The sequence below is a fragment of the Solea solea genome, chromosome 7 (assembly GCF_958295425.1).
Source record: "Solea solea chromosome 7, fSolSol10.1, whole genome shotgun sequence".
Taxonomy (NCBI): domain Eukaryota; kingdom Metazoa; phylum Chordata; class Actinopteri; order Pleuronectiformes; family Soleidae; genus Solea; species Solea solea.
In genome coordinates, this window is record NC_081140.1 from 17,429,132 (window position 1) to 17,451,754 (window position 22,623).

At 39.7% G+C, this 22,623-nt stretch overlaps 1 protein-coding gene across 2 annotated transcripts in view; it reads left to right on the plus strand.

Annotated features, from left to right (window-relative positions):
- The first annotated feature begins 965 nt into the window (after positions 1–965).
- Positions 966–22,623, plus strand: part of drd2a (dopamine receptor D2a) — a 34,167-nt gene continuing 12,509 nt past the window's right edge. Inside the window, exons 1-3 of one of the 2 annotated variants that reach the window (XM_058633010.1) lie at positions 966–1,077; positions 1,209–1,387; positions 19,838–20,148. In XM_058633010.1, coding sequence (XP_058488993.1) covers positions 19,870–20,148 — 279 coding nt within the window. In that variant the 5' untranslated portion in view covers positions 966–1,077; positions 1,209–1,387; positions 19,838–19,869. The other variant, XM_058633011.1, reaches the window with a different exon arrangement.

Here is a 22,623-nt window from a genome sequence, read left to right on the forward strand (position 1 = left end):
TCGGGGGAAAATACTGGGTTTCTCTCCTCACAGTTAAGTTGATTGAATTCACAAAGCATCTCATGTGTAAATTGGCTCCTTATTACATGACAGGACTGAACGTCATGGACATGCTTCTATAATGGAGGAGAAACATGACTGTTTACATACACACACAGAGAGAGAGAGAGAATTGTAAGTGAATAGAACGTACATTATTTATGTTTTCTTTTTAAAAACAGCAGCATAATTATTCTGAGAGCATTGTTGTTGTTGTTGTTGTTGTTGTTGTTTTTTTTACAATATTGTCCTTGGTTTTTTGTTTTATTTTTTGCATGCCTTATCTTTTCATTTTGTTTTTATAGTCACTTCATAAGCCCATGAAGTAAAATTGAATGGAAAGAGGTTTTTTAAAACACTGTTTTCAACCAACACAGAGAGAGATATGTTACTAGATCTGAAACAATTTAATAATTTTTTCATTATTAAAATACGATTTCTGTTTGTTTCAGCTTCTTAAATGTGAGCATATTCTTCATTTATTTGCTCCACATAACAACGAAATCATTAAAAGTGAATCATTTTGCTTTGTGGACAAAACGAGACATTCGAGAACATCATCATTTCAAGCTTTGACAAACACTATATCACGATTTTCTGACATTTTATGGACCAAGCGATTACTCCATTAAACGTGAACATAATGGACAGATTGCATTGTGGTAAATCTGAAATACTTCATGTCTAATTTTAATTTTAATCTCTTTATATATATATATATTGTTAATCTCCATTACTCCTGTTTTTTGTTGTTTTTAAAGAAAGTGCTGTCAGTGAAAAGGAAAGGTGTCATTCAGATAAAGAAAAGGTCTCTCCAATGCCAGTGTCAGTGTCATCAAGGGAAACATAGGCTCCTGCCGGGATTTGAACAGGCGTTAACCCCGCCTTGATTTGCACAGTTCGTCGGTGTGTCTCCTCTCCTGCCACCGTCAGTAAAGCTCCTCCAGCTGGCGGACACTGCGCTGCACACTTATCCTCTACAGAAGATCATCACACCTCAGGCTTTTCAACAAACAACCAAGGAATATAGTTCATGAAGTAAATCCTTTATTATTATTATTATTATTATTATTATTTGACTTTAGTGTTTCCATTAGTAATAGTATTGTTTGTATTTCTCACAGTAGTAGCATATCGCAGTTATTCTCCTTCTCTCTCCCACTCTTAAGGACACTGATGCCTCGCACCCGAGCGCAGCACACACTCGGTTAATTATGCAGAGTGTAGGCACAACAATGTGCAGAGCAATACAAGGATACAGTGGGAGCTAACTGTCTGTGGATGCTCTTGGACTTATAACAGCTGGTGCCTGCGAACACAGAGATTCAGTCAAACTTATGGCGTGAAGGTAAGTCTGCTTTTATTTTGTTTTTTTATTTTATTTTATTTTTTGCAGGAGAAAAAAAAAAAAAATATATATATATGTATATATTTGAGAGGACTAGGCGGGATGCGGGGGTCCGTGGTCCACGCCAGCTTCACCTCGGGAGAGATTTAACTCATTTACTGGTTGTGGTTCCTTTAGATATGAACTTTAAGGGTGAATTTGCAGCTGTTTATACGATGTTGTCGCCTCGCTGTGAAGCGCATTTACGCGCGCGTCAGGGCTCGAACAATACTGTGTCGGAAGAACTGTGAAGAGGGCAGGGGGGGTTTGTATTGTTGTGTACCTGCAGTCGAGATTGTTTGCAGTTTTGATCCAGTGTATAATATCTGAAAACACACATTTCAGTGCTCAAAGTGAGCGGTGCTTTCATTCAGTCTCCGTGAAAGTGCCCTGCACACCAGCCCACGGAGCGCAGGTTGGAGGTGTGTTGTTCTCTTCACAGGCAGCGTCTCTATACTGTACATTGTTTCGTGCGGGGCAGGTGTCTGTGAGTGTGAGTCCACAGCCTCGCTCCTTCTCCACCATCATACTCACAGTTCAGCTTTAACAACTTCATACCAGCAGTGAAAGTTAATGTAATGTAAATGCTTCTCTTTTCTCCAACTCTTGAAACGACTGACTGTGTGTTACAGTAGATATGTGTAGTATGTGGCTGCTGCACTGATTTATACATTTACAAAAGTTTTATGTTTAAGTTGTCATTGGCTTGTCCAAACTTTGCAATGCATTTAAATGGAAAGGGGGAAAAACACCATAATATGAGAGATTACTGCAAAATGTTGGGAATATTTCTCATTAACTGATATCTGATGTCTTTATAGCTCAAGGAATGACATTTATGTGAACTCAGCCTGACTCGAACAGTATATAGTATATCGAATAATCCAATGATTGAGCAGCTAATCCATGGTGAGAGCATAAATACCGGGATATCTGCTGAGATTGAGCATGCTGGCCGTGACAGCTCTTTTGGACGTGTACATGTCATCCATATGTCATCTCCACCGCTGTCTCCATTTCTGCCGTACCATGTTGTGCAGCAACCAGACTCACCTCAGCTGCCAATAATGCAGCACTTGTCAGACACAGCTGTTTGACACAGACAAGACTGACTCGACTGAATCAGATCTCCTTAATGCTTCCAGACAATTGCCCGTGTAAAAGACAGATATTTATCTCAGCATGAATTACTCAGTACAGTGATTTTTAGGGATTAGCAGAGTGGGTTAAAGGGGCTTAAAGCCAGATAACTTGATGCAGCTGCTGGTCAGTAAATAATGACATTTAAATTCCACACCACTCCCAAGAGAGATGACGTGCATTCAACAAAAACAACTCTGTCATATCCTTTGCCTAAGGCCAATTATCCAAATCCTAAACCAAATGTATTCACAGGTCTACGCAGTCCAAATTTGAGCCTGATTGTCAAATCGCAACCTCGGTAATCAAATGTACACATGTATGTACACGGAAAAGGTGGAGAAATCTATAAGAGGTATCATATTCTTTTCCACCACAGGAAAAAGGAATACAGCATGTATTTGTCCTTGATAAAGACACACTGGAATGCTGCAAATTTGGAAGATGAGTAATCTCTGGCCCGTCTTGTGTACTTCGATACTGACATGATTATTTCTGATAGTTTTCCTTTTAGAAATGTTAAACCACATAAATGTCAAGGTCCACAAACTCCTTGAGAGCATGACGCATGGGCGATACAGCTCTAGCACCTGACACAGAATGATAAAAAACCAGGTTGTTGCGCCATAAGAAACAGAAGGAGGAGACCCCACTGACCTTTTTGTGTGCATATATTTATATTAATAGTTTACATAAATACCTTTTCAACCTATAATACATACTTGATACTCACTGACAGCCAAACCACACAGTGGCAATATCAACCCATTATACTCCAGGGCATCTTCACTAGGCTCTTGTGAAGATTCGATTCAATTATGATTTTGATTCTGTGATGCATCACGATCCATAATGTGTTGGTATGACCTTTTCTGTGAAGTGGTTACATGATGGTAGCTTATACTGTGGCGAAACCGCGGTTTTCAGTGACTGAAAAAGGCCGTAAACCCTTGGCTATGGAAGCTGCCACAGCCTCTTGGGTGATTCTCTTTCCTTTCTCGGAGTTGGGCGGCAGAGTTGACAGCGTCTTGTAAATCTTTGAAAGTGAAAACGGCTAATGTGGTTCCTCAAGTCAGTGGTGTTTCTGAGGTATTTGATTTTTGTCTGACAGGCTTTACAAACAGCGTGCGTCTTGTCCAATTCGTGCTTGCCAGTCATTTCATAAAATCCAGAATGTGCCCAAACGTCTGCTTTCAGAATACTGGGCGTGTTTTTTTTATTATTTCCGCTTGGTTTTCACATCCTTCTGCCACTCATCCACAATTCAATGTGACGTTGCTATGAGGATGTCCTTATTTTGAATGCTACAACTTTATTGTTCCACTGCTGGAAAATCAAGAAACAACATCATTGCATTTTGTTGCTGCATCGATGCAGAATCGACTGCATCGCGATGCATCGCAGAAACGATTAAATTCAACACCCCTATTATACGCGCAGGGAAATTTCTGCATATCCTTAATGTCGTGAGAGAAACAGCAGCTCCAAACTAGCGGCACAGCTCCTCCTGTACATTTTACATCATGTGTTTACTGTGGTCACGTGGCTCGGCAGCCCATTGTGTTTTGACAAGTAAATCATTTAATTGTATTGGATCTCCGCGAATGTATCCAAGTGGCCCACATTCTTCCTTTCCCCTGAAACCCATTCCCCAACATGTCAAATGTGTGGACCCTCCAGGGACCAGCACCATCACTGAAGGGATGGAGGAGCCAATTAGGTCCAAAAGCCAATAGAGGATCCACCATGATTTGGTTATGCTCCAGGTTCCAGTTGTGTGCTGAGAAAGTTATGTCAACGGGTTTGTCTGTCAATGAATGATGTAACCATGTTACATATTGATCCATATAGTGTATATATATTATATTATGAGTGAGTAGTTAATCCCTAGATCAGTATGTAGGGCTAGGATTTAGATGCACTGATTACACACAGCCATGGATCAAAATGCAGTGTGTATGTATTATTTGCTAGACTTAGTGAAGGTGTTGGTGCTATTCAAATCAGCATTTTATATTTTAAAGACTGGCTACCTTCAAACACAGGCCAAAATAGTTTTAACACCTAATTCTCTACTCAGTAGAGTCTACTGGATGGACATGGATCATCATGCATTTTTAATTTGAAGCCCAATTGGTCTAAGTCTTTTGAAGCCTGCAGCAACAGGCAGTACAATCTGGATTCATAGCATGAACAATGAACCTTTCACACACACACACACACACACACACGGTGCTCACACACAGTTGTATCTGCACCTGGTGATTTATATTATGGGGACTTGCTGGGGATAAGATAGACAGGTACGATCAGGAGTGATATCTGGACCGTACACACACACACAACTATGTTCTTTGAATGAACCAGAAAACATTTTGGACCAGTACACTGACAAAGACGCTGTGCACTGATTAACAGGATTACAGAAGGTAAGGAATTAGGATTGATAGCAAAAGTAGGACGAACAAACAGAATCTACTGTAGGAGAAATGAATGTACTTCCAATTGTCTTGATGTGCAGTTCACTGGTCTGAATTTGCTGATCCGAATCGGGATGTGTGGTCCATTCATGTCGTTTCCCCATAGACTTAACTAGTTCCAAATCCTTCCAGCTCCAGCAGATGGTGCTTGACACACAGACCCAGAAAGTGTGGAAAAATAAATGACACTGCTCTCTATAAAGCTCCTCGTCTTTCCTGTGGGGCTCAGGATTGAAAAATGCAAAAAATTATAGGTTGTGTGAGATCAAAAGGGGGTGACAATTGGGTAGGAGCTTTATCCGATGTGACTCATGCATGTGTCACTTAAAACAATTTTTTTTCAACCTCTTGTGTGGAGTACCCTATAATAGCTGAGGTCGTACACCCTTTCAGTGGCAGCTTCCCTGACATTTTCCTTCAAGAATCTAGTTGTTTTGTTTGGGGAACAAAGCAAGCATACATGCTCCTGTCTGTATGACCTTTTGGTCCAAGCTTTGATAAATTAATGTTCAATCAAATACTTTCATAGCGACTGATAATCTCAGCAAATAGAAGAGCCAACAAAAAGCACAGCATTGAAGTAATGAGTAGCCAGATTTTCAATAAGGCAGAGTTTCTTGGGGAAAAAAGGGCCTAATGGTTATAGCAGTTCTAGCACCAAACCCATTGAGGACTAACAACGATCCCCATAGTTTCATTATGCTTGCATCCACTTTCGACTCAATGTTTGCCAATGGTCGTCATCAACCACCTGCACAAAACCACAGGCAGCCATTTCCAGCAAGCGTAGATTAGTACATGGTACATATTCAGTGTGAATCGCAGAGAAAGAACAGTAATTAGGTGATAATGATCTTAAGATGTTCTTTAAAGGCGACATAGACCTGAAGCTCCAATTAACGCTGCGTTTGTGTGTGTATCTGCATCATTACCTCGTCTATGAAACCCTAAAGTTTCAGAACAAACAGTTCAGCCACTGCTGAGAAAATAGGGTTTTATTGTTTTCCTGGGCTCTGCGAAGCGGATCGGCACTTCCCTATGCTGATGATGTCATCAGAAATCCTCACCACTCCTCTCACCACCGTAGCGTCTCCTGGTGCAGGGAATTAGTCCGGGCACATCCAGTTGCGTACATTCAACCGCGGAAGAAGAAGAACTACTCTCGTTGTAGCTGCTGAGATGCAGAGCATCCACCGTGCCAGAGGGGGAGCTGTGTATCTGAGAGCTGGCCTACCAATGACGTCACTTCCAGGTACCTGGCTAATCACAGGACAGTGGGAAAGCTCTCGTTGGCTGGCCAATCACAACACAGTCCACGTTCTGGGGGTGTGATTTTGGTCTGAAACAGCGCGGCTGACGATCGGCTCATTAGCAGCGACTAGGAGGTTTTGAAGCATGAAAACAAGTTAATATATATAAGTAGACCTCCATAACTAACATATATGTGTGATACAAGCATTTGATGTCACCTCTAAGTATTTATAGCCAAGATAGAGAGAACAAATACTAAAACTAATAGACCCACTGTAGACTTGACAATTGTTTATTGATAAAGTTAATATTTTCTTCTGAGATGTGTAGAATCTTCCTTGTCTTTTCACTCCCAGCAATCACAGATCAGGCCATCTCTTTCACATATACAGTGACAACCTTGAGACAATTTGTGGTTTGTGATGTCACCACTGGACAATCTAACCAATGTGAGCATTTTTGAAGAATCACACTTGTTAACTCTCAGGTCTCCCTGTGATGTTTTGATCATGGTTGTATAGAGCCAATGGCGCTGGCTTACGTTTGCATTTTCTTGCGTGCGGCCACAGGCACGTGTAAATTGTGACACTGACACAAACAGCAACACACAGATGGAATGGTTTGGCCAATAGTAATTGGCTATATTGCAAATCTTTCAGGTGTCAACGGTGTCATGAAAAGTGACCAATTTAATAAACAGGCTGAGTTGAATGTATCTCTAGTTGTATGTATCTCTAGGCAAAGAGCCACCAAGGAGGGTATGGCATTGTTTATATTTAGCTTGTATTGATACTATGTCTGTGCAGTATCAATATATGTGTGCATTAAAGACCAAATTACATAAAGGCAGTGGTCTTACAGTATCTATACTTTGATATTGATCGTCTTATCACTATCACAGTGATAGAGGCAACTAATCTGCCTGCATCACTGCTGACTGATCCCATCCAAAAACCAATAATGTGATCCAGGTCAGTGGGTATTATACAAAATCTCATATGACTGCAATGGCACAGTCATGGATAACGTTAGCTCACCTATTTTCTTTAAAAAAAAAAAGGACTTACTTGATTTACCTGGGACTTACAAGCCTAGGCTGAGCAGAAAAGGTGTGTGATGAAAGAGTGGGTGCGAATATGCCGTGTGCACACACCTGTGTCTGTTATTGTGTGTGTGTGTGTGTATGTTCCAAGCAGTGAGATGGAAAAGCAGCTAGAGGTGTGTGTGTGTATTCAGTATGTGCGCGCATGCGCAATATATGGTCTCACAAGAGACAAGACCTGTTGTTAGGCTGAAGCTTCCCTACAATGTAATGAGGTCGATGGAGGCTTGTTACCATCCTCCGTCTTTCTTTTTCCAGTGGGCGGATGCCTACCACTTTTACCCTTATGGTTTGAATTCAGGAAGTAATAGCTGAAGTCACCACTGCAATAACCTTTATGTCGTTTTGTGTCATAACAGCAATGCATAGGCAGAATTTGTAGCCTGAGGACTTTCATCCTTGAGAACGATGCATCGATGCCTTTTATTTAGCCTCGTATGTCTCTCTTTTACCCCTTTTTTCCCTGTGTGAATAATGTTGGAGCTTCTTGGATTGGCCACCAGTACTTTAGTTTGCTTCACTCTGCGCTTCTTTGACAGCATCTCCACAGTGAAAAGTCCCCCGTCAGTGTTAAAATTTGAACTTTGAATTTCCATTTCCATTTCCATTTCCAGTGATACACTTTATTGCATACGTCAGTCAAATAGCTGACGGAGCAGTCCCTCTTGTATTTTTCAAGTCAAGTCAGGTAGTTCAGCAGCCAGAAACAAACCGCTGTATATCATCTTCTGTTGAAGTATAGTGTGTAATCCGTCCAAAAATAAGGATTTCATTCCTAATCATCATCTGTTGTACTTATCCCAGAGGTGCAGCAAACCAAATGCACATCCAGGAATCATACAAGGAAAAACCTTGCCTAATACTAAGTGCTGGGAGAAAGGAGCATAATTGTAATGGCTAGATGATGACAAAGTAATTGCACCTCTGAATGAGCAGATGTATTTTTAGCAGCGTAAAAGTAATAGCAAGTACCACCTACACAGCCTGCCTATAGAAAGTAGCTTCCCATTTGTGATGACTTGCTATTTTACACATACAGCAACAAAAGGGAGCAATCTTTTAGTCACGGGAATTCACAAGATAGTCATTGACTTTGCCGGCATCAATGAGTTTGACCTAGCAACCAAGAGTGCTATGGCAGTTAGAAAACTAATTAGGGCGAAGGCTATCAAGGGGAAGAATCAAACACTTTGACAGCATTGACAGAGTGGTATCAGCACAAGGATTGCCTTCTCTTTTCATACGCTGATACGGGGAATTGGGGAAAGATTGAATGCTGCAGCGGCAAGGCTGGGCAGGAGAATTTTCGTGTCTGTACTAATCATACTGCATATGCTAAGCGTTAATTAATGATATAACATAAATATCAATCCATTATCTTTAGACACTTTATCTTTATCTTTAGACATTTGATTCCACATATGATTTTATACACATTTCACCTTAAGCCTCAAAATGTCTGTCTGTATTTTTTTTTAACCATAAAAGGGCCAGCAAAGGTCCTGTGCGTAAATGCTTTTGCCCATTTTTCCTGAATAACTTCCAATATCTGTTAGTTATTTACAACTTACTGCATGTTAAGATAGTGTATTGAAATGTGAACAGTATAAAACATATTTGCAATAACATTTTTTTAGTGTCTGTCTCTATGTATGGAAACTATGTACAGACGTTTTTCCAACTCTCTCCTCTCTGGTCACAAAGACATTGATTCAGCGGCTTCCTGAAACGAGCGCGAGTGAAATCACCATAACAACCTTTCAGCTTTCAGAAACTGTTGGAATTTTTCCGATAGCACAATCCGTCGCGTAACTACGGTAATGCAAAGTGCACTTGTGCAAACGCGTCGTCTGCGATACGCTCGGTGTTAAAGAGTTAAGAGCATGAGTGGAGCATGAAGAAAACAACACTAGAATGTGACATGTTTTGTTGGGAGGACATGAAGGTCAATGGCGTGTGCAGTATATGTGAGCATGCATGGATAAATGTCTGGACACGTGTGTGCTTGTGTCAGAGTGAGCACATTTTATAATCAAGATTGAGGGCTACAAAATGTATTTAATATAACCAAAGTTAATGAAACATGGCTTATGTTAAGATTAACAGTGCAGTTTATTGCTGGATTTAATAATCTGATGACCACAACTCTTTGAAATGATTGGACAACATTAGTACTCAACAGCAACAAGATGTATTTGTTTTTCCTCTCTTTTGTTATCACTGGTTGGACTGCTCTGATGTTAGACCTCCTCTGTGATCACCATTGTTTCAGTGGCAGGCGTGAGTCAGATTACAGCTCAAAAAAATGGTGAGGCAACTTTTTACCATCATATATAATAATTTAGGGAACAAACACAGAAATTACAGCAGTTACAGCAAAAGTAAAACAAGAACAAATGAAGACGTTATAAGATGATTAGAGTTAAACCTTTTATAATCATGAAATGTCTATGATAAAAAGTTAAAGTTGTGCCTATTTTGTTCTCCTGTAACTTAATTATGGAAACTCCTAATTACTTGGTGCACAAAGGCAACAAGTAAACTTTAGTAAACTAAACCCTGTACTGTTCCAATACTCGTGTTTACAAATCAGAGGATTTAATCTGTACAAGCCTTTTTAAAATGTTAAGCCGTTTATTAGACATGAGCTCTGGGTTAATATCTGGAGATTTGGGTCCAGACATTCTCCGAAGTCCACTGTACACACATGATGAAAGCAGCGGAACATTGTCTTATTGAGATCCAGGACAATCTCTGGAGGATCCAGGTGGGGTGGTGGTGTCCATCTTGGGCATGCATGAAGCAGGACACACCAATTATCCCACTGTGGATTATGCAGACATTGTTGCACTTTCACATGATTATTCTAGGTTTGCGGAGCTGGATTAACAATCTCCAGGGCAACATCTGCAGCCGTTGGCATCCACACATACAGCCTCCTCACACAATCTCCAGGGCGGGTGCAAGTGTGAAAGTTTTAGGATCCGTCAGATGGTTCTAAAGTTGGCTATTTCCTCCAGGGAATAAGCTTCTTCAATTTATCTCATGAAAGAGAGAAAGCAGCCAGATTATGCACAGAGTGCATGCCTTTGCTGGTACATGATAAATGCCCTTGCTTGTGCTTCTTATCTTGTATTTTGTTGGGCAGTTGAGGCCAGACAGCTCACCCGTTTACAGAGAAAATCCTTGTCACCATTGTGGAAATCCAGGAAAGTCAGATAATGGATTCTTCTCTCATAGATCATGCTGAAATCACCTAGGAATAGGAGTATGGTTAGATTTGAGATTGACGGATTATGGGCAGAATTAGTCGAGATGCTCACAATTGAAAGATTCCCTGGTTGGTTATGGCACTGGTTAGCTGGGTAATGATGACAGATGCAGTGAGCTGCTGTTCTGTGAGATATCTCTCTAATAATACAAAATGAATATATAACTGTGTAGGAAAGAATACACTGCAGCAGAAACAGCTCTCAGTGTGGCCATAAGGGTAAATGTTAGTGGGTCTCCTTATAGTCATTGTGCAGTATGAGAGAGAATAAGAAAATACATTTGGAAAAAATATGTGTTCATGTGCGCAAATTGATTAAACTCACTCAAAATGGTCACTTCAATGTATTCATAACATGGTTATACTGTAAATACATGTACCATTGTAAACTAGCGGTATCTATAACACATAATTTAGGTTGTGTACTTTGCTGAGGTTCACAACCTTTAGTTGCTACTCTTGTTGAGATTTTCCAGTTTCTAAATGATGTTCTGTTTCCTGTCTGCTGTTTTGAAAACTATGGTGCTTTGACCACATACACAGGGGTTAGCAAAAGCTGTTTTGTCTTTTGTTTTTTTTTTCATTTCCAGTTCATGACGGTAGAGGTTTTCAGCTGAGATGAGTTGCTGAATATCAATACCAAGAGGAAACTCTGTTATTGTAGTTCAAAACCAAGGCCACCCAAAGTGGTTAGCTGTGGGCAGGTTTCTATGGGCTTGACTCGTAGGTACACTGTTTCTATTCCTCAATCACCAAAATCCGCCAACCCAAAATGTTTGATGTTTTCCAGTACACATCTACCTGTCCCTCTATCTATCATAGTTGTCAAAGGTATCAAAGGGTTCACAGGGGACCCTATATCAGATGTTGCCCTGCGCCAACACACCTCATTTAAATGGTCAGCTCTTCATCAAGCTCTGCAGAAGCCTGATAACAAGCTGTTCATCTGAATTAGGTGTGTTGGAGCAGGGCAACATGTAAAACATGCAGGGACCAGGGTTGGGAAACACTGCCCTATATTATAAAGTTTTAATAAAATCAAAGGTCCACAAAGCCACATTCTTTTCCTTGCAAGAATATTTACTCAAAGGCTTCAGGCCAACGGTGAACTACTTCAACTGTTCATAAATTACACTGAAACAAGTAATCCTGCATTAATCATTTAAACCAGGGGTGCCCTCACTTTTTCAGCTCGGGAGCTACTTTTAAAATGAAAAGTCAAAATGATCTACCTTAATCTACATAAAAAATTCTAAACATATACATATACATATACATATACATGTATATATATATATACATATACTGAGTATAATTTATGTTGGGGTACCTTGCATAACTGAATGAAATAAGCATATGACACAACTCATTTTTGGCATTTTTGGTCATTACCTTACTCGGATGACTTGCACTGAATGGAGCCAGACAGGGTTGCCTTCAGCTTTCTCTTTCTCAGCTCGCTTTTTGGAGGGAAGTCAGTGTCTGAAAGTGCCGCTCGACTCACACGGCATAAAAACTACACCAAGCTACGGACATACTGCGCTTACTTCCTGTGTAGCCGTATGGGCATTTCAAAATTAGGGTATATGTAACCAAACATTTCAGATGATAGGCTAACCTTTTTGTGGGTTTTCCAGGTTTTCTTAATGCCATGCGATCTACCCACACGATCGCGATCGACGTATTGGGCACCACTGATTTAAACTAACCCTAAACTAAATTAACTCAATACTGGCTCCTACCGTTATACTATTCAACAACATAGAAAAAATAATAATGATGTTCAATCACAGCAACTGTCTAACTTGCTTACTTGCATCAATCACTAATGCAGATGGACTTTACTTATTGTGTCCATACGCCTCATTGCCTTTTTGCGTTTTGTTTATTTTTCTTGTCAAAGCAAAGCTAGCTTCATACAGTATGGCCCCAAATTTGCGACTGGGTCGCATTCTCCGAACCTTGGATCTTACCCCATTTTCAACTAAAACTTGAGTAAGACGGGAAGCAATTGCTTATCTAAAGCTATCCACATTAAACAAAGTGTGCACTTTGTGTTAGAAAGTCATTAAGTCATTTTTACCATCTGTGTACTTTCCAAAACGACCACACATATCACACCAGAGTGTGTAAAGTGAGTATACATGTTTATTTTCTGTAGCTGCTTCATGCCAGTTATTTGCACAAGTGTTAAATGGCTGTGGTCCAGTCTGCACATTATTATTTTATGACCAAGCACAAATTTCCCAGTCCTATCATGCAGAATATTCTCATGGTGTTTCATGACATAAAGGGCACTTTGTGACATACTGTACATCGTGTTATACTGCTGTGCTGCTTTTCCATGAGAATTAAGCAGCCATGTCTTTCCAAACTTTCAAAACAATTATGTCAATTACACTTGGTGCAAAAATAAACAAATGGGGCATGTGAACATAAAGTCAAGCCCCGACAAAAATAGCTAATGTCAGCATTTATGCATTCATCTTCTGCTGCTTATCATCTTCATCAGTGTTGTGGGGACAACTGGAGCTACTCATGTCTACACTACAGTCAATTTAACGTAACCATAATCTGTCTTTGGACTGTGGAAGAGTACAGATGAGTGGATCCATGTGCACCAGAGCAAACACAGAAAGGCCCATTTGTCTAGCCAGGATTTAAACTGTGATCTTTTTGTTGTGACGCAATGACAGTAATCATTCCACTGTGTGGTTCTCGTCAGCAAATTAACTGGCAGCAGTAATCTTAACCCTCAGTGTTCACGCGGCATGGATCTGTGCCACAGACGCACCCTTGGTCAATTGGTGTGGCAATACACAACTCCTTATATGGACATACTTGGGGGGCGTGTTTATAGGTCACATCTTTAGGATTTTTTTGCAAAATGCATTTTTCGTCTACTAATGTGTGGTTGAGTCAAAGTTATGATTCATTTTATATATTGAGTAGTGCTACTTGTAGAGAAGTCACAAAATACAACATTTTTATTTTATTTTTTTTGTTCATGAAAACGAGCCAAGTGAACTTTGAAATGTGATATATTTCCAAATTTCACAAATTCAGTCCAATTTAAAGACATTTCAGCAACATTTTTGCGCAGGTCTGTTTAGTTGGTGAAAATAGAAAACATATAATTTCATCAGATTACCTATATGTTAAGATGAAAAAAGGATATAAAACACTATGTTGCACATAGTGTTTTAAGAGTTAAACACCATGCCCGTAAAGTCAAAATAATTAAATACAGACCAACTCTTATGTGAATATTGTTCCATAGTTTAAACTATTTTAGTCTGTTTTGTACTTTTGCAAGGTGACCTCATCACATACATTTCTTTGCTGGTTGCCAGGTTTGTTGAACAGGAAATGCAGTCAGAATATCCACTGATTCCTGTTTCTCTCAGTGATAGTGACCAATATTTAAATGAAGGCTCCCACACCTACAGTACAGTATAATGTCATGTTATGTGCTTGAGTTTGTGTTGGTGTGAGTGTCTTCTTACCTACACTTTACTGACTGCTGTTGCATAAGACGAGCGTAATGTACCATAGAAGATGGTAGCACCCCTGGCAGGTGCCTGGCCCTGCTTATACTGTTGCTCCAAATAGACATGGCTAAGACAATAGACACAAATATATGAGTCACATTTTCACAAAAGCAGCGAGAAGGGTAGCTAATTACCGGCGTGGTGTTTTGCAGGTTTACTGCACCCTCTTTGTCTGACAGTAACAAAGTGCATAGCTTTGTTCAGAAACAAGAGATCACAGGCTGAACGATGAGTTTTCAAAGCAGGAATTTGCAGGGAATTAAGGAAAGAAATCGTTATGGACGTAATCATCTTATTTATTGCAGAATCGACACTATTACTCTGGTAAATTATTCATCATAAATCAGGTATAATAGTTAGTAATATATGATCCAACACAGGGACACATATTTCACGATACAAGTAAGTACACGAGGCAGATAATTTCAAACCATTCTGCTGGCTTAATTTCTCTGCATTTTCTATTATCAAGTTAGTTTTCTATTAATGTCTGTATATTATTCTCTCAAATGATTACCTACTGAAGCTCTAAGCTGTAGTTCAGCTCAAATGAGCTCATATTGTGTTTGTTGAAGTCCCAATTTCATGCCTTTATTGTAAACCCAGTGCCATGAACTAATCACACACACGAAATTATGCTTAAAGGGGAAATTGGCCAATTACTTTGCCATCCCCGCTCCATGAATTTTGCTTTACTGGCAAAATGTACTGTTCAGCTATTATTCTTCGCTACTTAATCCTGCATCAACATAAATCAGCAGAAATCAGCAAAACAGTGATTTCTGTGAAATGTTAAAGATTCAAGCAGTGATTCTGAGAACAAGGCAAACCTTGTCCAATAACTTTCATCACCACCGAGTAGTTCCTGTGTCACTTTACGTAAGAACACTCATTCTAGTACAGTGGCATTTGTACAGTAAAGCTCAATTCGCACAAAAGAAAGCAAAAAAAAACAGCGGTCCCTGCAGACTACCTTAGGGAACTCCACAACTGACGCACTACAACGTCTGACAGAATTTAATAGCTATGCATCTTGTCACTTCACTTCACACTTTATTGTAATTAATGTATGCATGCATCCACTGTAAATAAGGCAATACAATCCCTTAGTGGACTATTTGTTTCCAATGGAAAGTATAGAACGGAAAAACAAGTTATTCCCTTTAGATTATGTCACAACACAGTGACAACAACTTGCTTACAGAGATCTGTGTTCAGTCATTCAGAATGGAGTCTGGTGAGAAGCTGTTGAGGTTTTGACATTGGTCATAGTAAATACCAATAAGCAAGCACAACAATTAGGAAAATGTGATTTAAAAATGGAATTACAGGTTCATATTTCTGCATCCACTTATTCACTCTGCTGAGAAGACACTGAACCTTTTTCTTTTCCACTGACCCTGATCTCTGACCTTATCATCATTATTATTATTATTATTATTGTTATTATTATGGTTATGATTATCATCAGGTATGCTTACAGGTCACAAGGGACATCATTTACTGAAAAAACGATAGCCAAGAGAAAGCCATGGTTTTTTGTTTATAAGCCGGCACCAGCTGCTGTATCAGGCGAGCAGTGAAAGCTGTTTCATGTATTGTACATAAAGCATAAATAAATAAGATAAGACAGCACAGGGCATCTGCAGGGTACACACATGGACTGTTGCACCAGAGCAATGTTTATACATATGAGCATTCTCCTCTCACTCACTCCTTTATACTGCCTTTCTTTTCTCTCTCACTGCTTCTCTCTAAATCCTCTATTTTCCCCTCTCCCTGTACAGAGGCTTTCCTCTGCCCCCCTCTGGTAACTTCTCCTATTGATTTAGGAAACTACTGGGCTTAGAATTGTTAAGAGGCTTTGGCTCTGCATTCTCCTCTGCTCACATATTGTGTACACATATACACTGTCCGAACCAAAAGAAATAAATTTGATATGTGGTTGGACTTATTTTAGTTTTGATAACAGCAGACATTTGCCATGCCATTGTTTCAATAAGCTAATGCACTGTCACAACCTTTATATCCTTTCAGAGCTTGTTATCTTTACCAACATCTTGCTTTGATGATGAAAGTTCATTAAGTCCAGCATGTCCCAAAACCTTTATGGGTGAAAAAATTAACTATTCTTTCACAGTTTTAGCCCAATGAAGCACAGCATTGTCTTCTTGGAATATGCCTTAGGGAAGAAAAAATCCATTAAACCTGGTTACTCAGTAATTCAATTAGCTGACCGTTTTTTTATGAGGAATATAATGTTTCTTGACCTGGACCTGACCAAGTGACGCAGCTGCAGATCATAACACCCTGGAACAGGTTAAATCAGGACTCACTCACTCACTCATCCATCTTCTACCACTTTATTCTCCACATGAGGGTCGGGGGGGGGTGCTGGTGCCAATCCCAGTCGACATATGGCAAAAGGCGGGATACACCCTGGACAGGTCACCAACGTACAGTTCTGTTCACTCTCACATTCACTCCCATAGTCAGTTTAAAGTGTTCAATTTTGCATGTTTTTTGGAATATGGGAGGAACCTTAGCCTTAGTATCCATACAGAACCCATGGAAAACAAGGGGAGAACATGCAAACTCCACACAGAAAGGACATGACCAGTGACCCTCTAGCTGTGAGGCCACAATGGTAGCCACTGCAGAACCAGTTAAATCCAGGTGACCTTTTTGACATGTAGTGTACATATATATTCAATGCAATTCTTCAATTCAATTCAACAATATGCTCATATTGTTGCCAATTGTGTTGTTTATTTGTCCTGAGGATACCTGCTCTGGTCAACTACTGACAATCTGCACAACCTAATAGAGGATCAAATCATTTCCAGACTGTAGCATTCACAATCAAGGCCACAATGTGTGTGCAAATGTGTGTGAAAGGATAGGCCAATTTAATCAGTGCATTGACATTCTGGTTAGATCCACCTGAACCTGAGAAAATTCACAAACCGCTGAGAGAGCCCAGCCTTCACACGTGCAACATGTCCTGATCAAGAGAGATTTCCGAGGACTTCTGAATAACATTTCACGCTTGTATAAAAGTGCAATGGGCACAAAATCATTTCTAAAGCCCTATTCAGCAGATAAGTTTAGCTAATGGAAAGGGGGAAATATCATGAGTGATTTAGGCACTTTAAGAGCTTCACATTAAGCTCCAGTAAGTGATAAAAAAGCTAAAGGGTAGGGGTCGACCAAGGCAGGTTTTTCCATGTCTAATAAAGATCTGTAGGATTCTCTGAAGCCAATGGATGATGTATAATGGCCCATGTATAATGTCTAGTGACGTCATGTGAGGGTATGGTGAATGTATAGACATCCAAAATTCTCCTTTAGGTACCCATTTAATGTGCCATTAGTACTGTACAAATGTACTGACAGTGCATAAAGGTACTTAATGTACTGTCTGGACATTAGGTACATTATTACTCACAGAGCTTCATTTACTGACGTGTTGTCAAACAGGACCTTAAAGTCTGTGTAAAAAAATTTGAGCCAAACATCTACGTATGTTTTGCACATAGACTTGTACAAAACAGATCTGCAGAAACACACGGAATGTGAGATAATTGTCTGATTGTGGAAATGAAATGACCTGCATAGATGAGTTAGGTGTAGTTGGGGATTTGAGGAAGAACCCAGTCAGCAGGAGCAGCTGCCCGAAAGGCTGTACAACCAATTAGCAAGTGAGTGTGACCACAGGAGGGAGCTGGGAAAATGGAGGACGACTTAAACATTAATCTCGACATGTGTGAGGGAACTAACTAATTTGTTAAGTAGGATATAAGTTATACGTTTGCAGCAGTGGCTTATAGTGGAAACTGTAACTGTGTGCTGTGCTGTGTGAAAACAACTGAGGGATAAGTGTTGACATAGGGCGTCTGGTTTTAATTACAGTAGATGGAGAAATGATACACAAGTACACAAGAAGACAAACTTAGCAATAATAAGGAACGTCAAAGCCATAATCATATCCCATACTTTTAATATTCTGCATGTAAAATCAAGTTCAGAAACTCATGTCCCAGTAACACCAAAACAAGGTGATACACAATTAAACTGTCACAGGATTATTCATGGATTCAAAGTGATGACGCATACTGACTGACGCTAATTACATTTAGAGTTGAAGTCGCCTATTAGTAAGTCTTGATGAGTCTTACATATGCTGTAATTTAATGTTTTTCTGGCACTTAGTTGCCACTAATTAAGTCTTCCTGAACTTTTCTATCGTATTTGTTGTTTCTTTTTTCATTTAAAACTGATTTCAAAACACTTGTTTAAATGCATCTGGTGAACAAATCCATTAATGACTTCACACATTTCAAACCTCTTTACACAAAAGCAGCTGAGGACTTTTTTTTATTATTATTACGAGTAGTACTATGAAGCAATAATAATCTGCTGGCCCCCTACTATTCCACAGGAAATCATCTGTTGACACATGGTGGTCGTGCCTGCAAAAACACTTCAAAACGTTAAAAGCATGTTTTTACAAATATTTATGAGGAGGGAAATGTTTCTGTAGTGTTTAGCACTCTTTGCAGCATTTGCAGCAAGAAGATCCAGGTGTGAGACCGGATGTGAGACCTGGGCTTTGCATGTTCTCCCTGTGTGTGCGTGGGTGTTCTCCGGGTTCTCCGGTTTCCTCCCACAGTCCAGAAACATGCAATATGGGGATTAGGTCAATTGGACACCTAACTTGACCGTAGGTGTGAGAGTGAATGGTTGAATGGTTGTTTGTCTCTATAAGTGGCCCTGCGATGGCCTGGCACACTGTCCAGTGTGTACCCCTCCTATCACCATATGTCAGCTGAGATTGGCACAGCACCCCAACCCTCATGTGGAGGAGAAAGTGGTAGAAAATGGACGGATGGATGGAAATGTTTCTATTATATTTTGTTTGAGTGTTATAATGAGAAACTCTGAATGCAAATATGAATGAACCAAATGTCTGCACGCTAGATGCCAGACTCAAACTATGTTCTGCTGCAGTAAACATTTAACTTGTGAGTTGTATGGCTTAAGTGTTTGTGTGCATGAAAACGCAATATTGCGACACAAATGAAAGTCTCCGGAAACCTCGTTTGAGATTCCCCCCATTTTACACCAGTTTTTTCCTTACAAAAGAATGGAATGAAAAGCACATTTATCCGCCTGTCAACATGCTGAAATTGTACTTTCTACCTTTTTTTTGTTGTGATTCCTAGGGAATTGAGAAATACATCAGTTTGTACACACAATGTCGCAATGTTCCACTTATCAGCATCTCTAAATATCCAAATTTCTGCCAGTTCCCTAAACGAGCCTTTTGAATATTTCTTATCTTATTGCTAGCAACTTTTGGTCAAAGTTTGATCAGATGCAAATATGGTAGATTACTTCTACAAGATTTGTTACACTATGTCATTTATAGTAAATATAGACTCATTACTGGGGATAAAAAAACAAGTTGCTTCTGCCAAGCAGTCACGACAGGAATACAGATTATACCAAAATACTATCTGCATTTTATTTGTTACCTTTAAAAGCAGCAAACATTCACATGTATCCATCTACATACTCAAATGTCCCTCCTCTCTTTGTCTGCGTGTTTTACAGGGCCCATTCTTGGCCTTCGTCATTCACAGCTAATGGATGTCCTTACCCCATATGCCTACAACGACAGTTTCTATGACAATGGAACATGGAGCTTCAACGAGACGCATCAAGAGCAGAAGCACCAGTACAACTACTATGCCATGCTGCTTACGTTGCTCATCTTTGTCATTGTCTTTGGCAATGTGTTGGTGTGCATGGCTGTTTCCAGAGAGAAGGCTCTGCAGACCACCACCAACTACCTGATTGTCAGCCTGGCGGTTGCTGACCTTCTGGTAGCGACGCTTGTTATGCCCTGGGTTGTCTACTTGGAGGTAGGACGGCAAAGATGCACACATACACACCTACATACCATTTACATATGTGTTTGTGAGCACGTGCAGTATATGTTCTATTTTTGGTGAGACATAGATAAGATGACGGGCCTCATGCAGCAGGCTAGATTCCTGTCTACGCCATGTCAGTGTTAATCAATCTTGTGTGGTTGAAACAGATAACATTGTTATGCAGATGTGCAACAGCAGCATGAAAAGAGTTCTTTTCTTTACCATGAGCAATTTCCCAAAAAATTATGGGAGTGCAGGCTCTGAAATCTATAAATACTAACCAAAATGGCAGATTTTCAAGACATGATTCAGCTCGGGCCTATTATGCAAAACAAGATCTATGTGAACTCTGGTTCCAGTCGAGTGAGCTGCCTCAGCTATCAGCAGGTCAAAAGATGAAGGTGAAACAAGGGTGAAGGGTAATATGTTCACATCAGAATTGTAAATATCTCCTCTGCATTGGTTAAAGGACTATAATAGCAGCTTATGACTGTGTCAGGACAAGTGTCTTCAGTCCGAGGCCTTGTGTTTATGAATAATTCTTCATCATTCTGGGAAATATCATTGTACATTCACTCCTGTGTTGGAAAGTGAGGAGCTGCATGTTAACCACTGTAACCTAAAAGAGACTAACAGAGACTCCGATCTGTGGAATCAATAGGGAGCCGGATGTGGGTTATCTCACAGAAAATTATCTCTAAGCTCTATCTGTTATGTCTTTTCTCATGACTTATGTTTGTCTTCTTGGTCCTTGGGTTATTTCTGACCCTCACACTTTAGGTCATGCTGTCTGAGGTAAAGAGAGGCAATCTTAAACAACAGGAACTCTAAACCTGCAGCTTCTCTGCCTGGGTCATGATGGTTATCACGGTGATCAGATTACAGTTTATAAATCTATATGTTGTTGTCGCCTTAGCCTGTTTCTATGTGTATGCATACTCCACGCTGGTGATTAAGGTGTCATAAATTATTCTTGCAGAATTATTACTTTCAGATTAAATAACCGTTGTTTTTAATCTTCTTGTGATCATGACCTCGAATCCTCTTACCAAAGTGTTGATGTTTCCTTATTTGTTTAATCAGAATGGTTTGCTCATGTGGACAGAATTGTAATCAGAGCTCCAAACTAGTTTAAAACCTTGTCAATAAAATACTAATTTTGGTATCAGAGCAGTGAAGTCAGTCTCTGATGGTTTGATTTCAGGTTTCAAGGTTTGCGTTTGAAGAAGCATAAATGTCTCTTGTGCTCAATCCTGTAGGGAACACTTCCCTTAACTTAACCCTAATATTGACTTGCAGAGGAGCAGAATCATAGGTTTTATATACAAGAAAACTGCTTGTATCGGGTCTATATATAAAAATCAACAAGCAAATTATATTGAAATCAATTTGAAGCAAGAGCAAAATACTAAAGATGTTGGCTATAGTTTTTGGAGATAATATGTTTATCTAATAAAGGACAAATTCCACTAAACCAAATAAATTGTTTTATGTTTGCCTTTCAGAACAAAAAAGACAAATGGATCAAAGAGACATTTGTCCCCAAATTCTCAGATAAACTACCTCACAGAAAGAATCCTTGCAAGCTCAGCGTGCTCCTGTTTATTCGGTCAGTTGAAATACTGCTCCGTTTGTTGTGGTCCATGAGGAGAGTTAGAGTCAGTGGGGGTCTCTAACCTTGTTGATAAGGCTAACAGCAGAGGGAACAAATCTGTTGTTGTGCCATGATGTTTTGGTCCTGATGGACTACAGCCTACAGTAAACAGTCAATGCTCACTATTGCTTGCAGATGGTTACATTAAATAAACAATAGTGGCTCTTTTCATTTTTTAAAAACAGAAAATAAAACCTTTACCAACCAAATATATCAAATGCAGTTAACTGTTTCATCTGAACCCATCAACTCACTGATTGCCCATTAAACATGGTACTTTGCCAGCCCTTAAATGGGCAATTTATTACAACAATGACACTGTAGAGAACTATCCAAGTCCTGGCATTTCTACATCGCATTTGCGTTAGTGTGAAATTGTGTAATAATCCTGGGCCAGCTATGTGTAATTTACTTTACACAGCAAAAGGAGTCCCACAGACAGACAGTTTATATGTTTAAAAAGTTCATACAGTTGTTCCAATTCATACAAGTAAATATCCAGCGTGCCTGTAAGTTTTGTGAACCTTTATCGTGCATAGAAGAGCTGTCTTTTGAGGACTTTACAGGGCTGAGTGTTGCTAATGGAGCATGGAGAGCTACAGGGTTAGCTTATTGTTGGCTAGCTAACTGAAAGTGCTCAATGAGGGAACCGAGTAGTGCGTGTATGAGAAAAAAAACTTTTCTCTATCAAGCTTCTGAATGAGTATGGACACTGCAAAGTGTGAAAAGGTGAATATTTATAATTATTAGACCAGATTTTTAGGACTTGATGCCTCCAGAAAAATGTGCCATTGAAGCATGGACCAGGA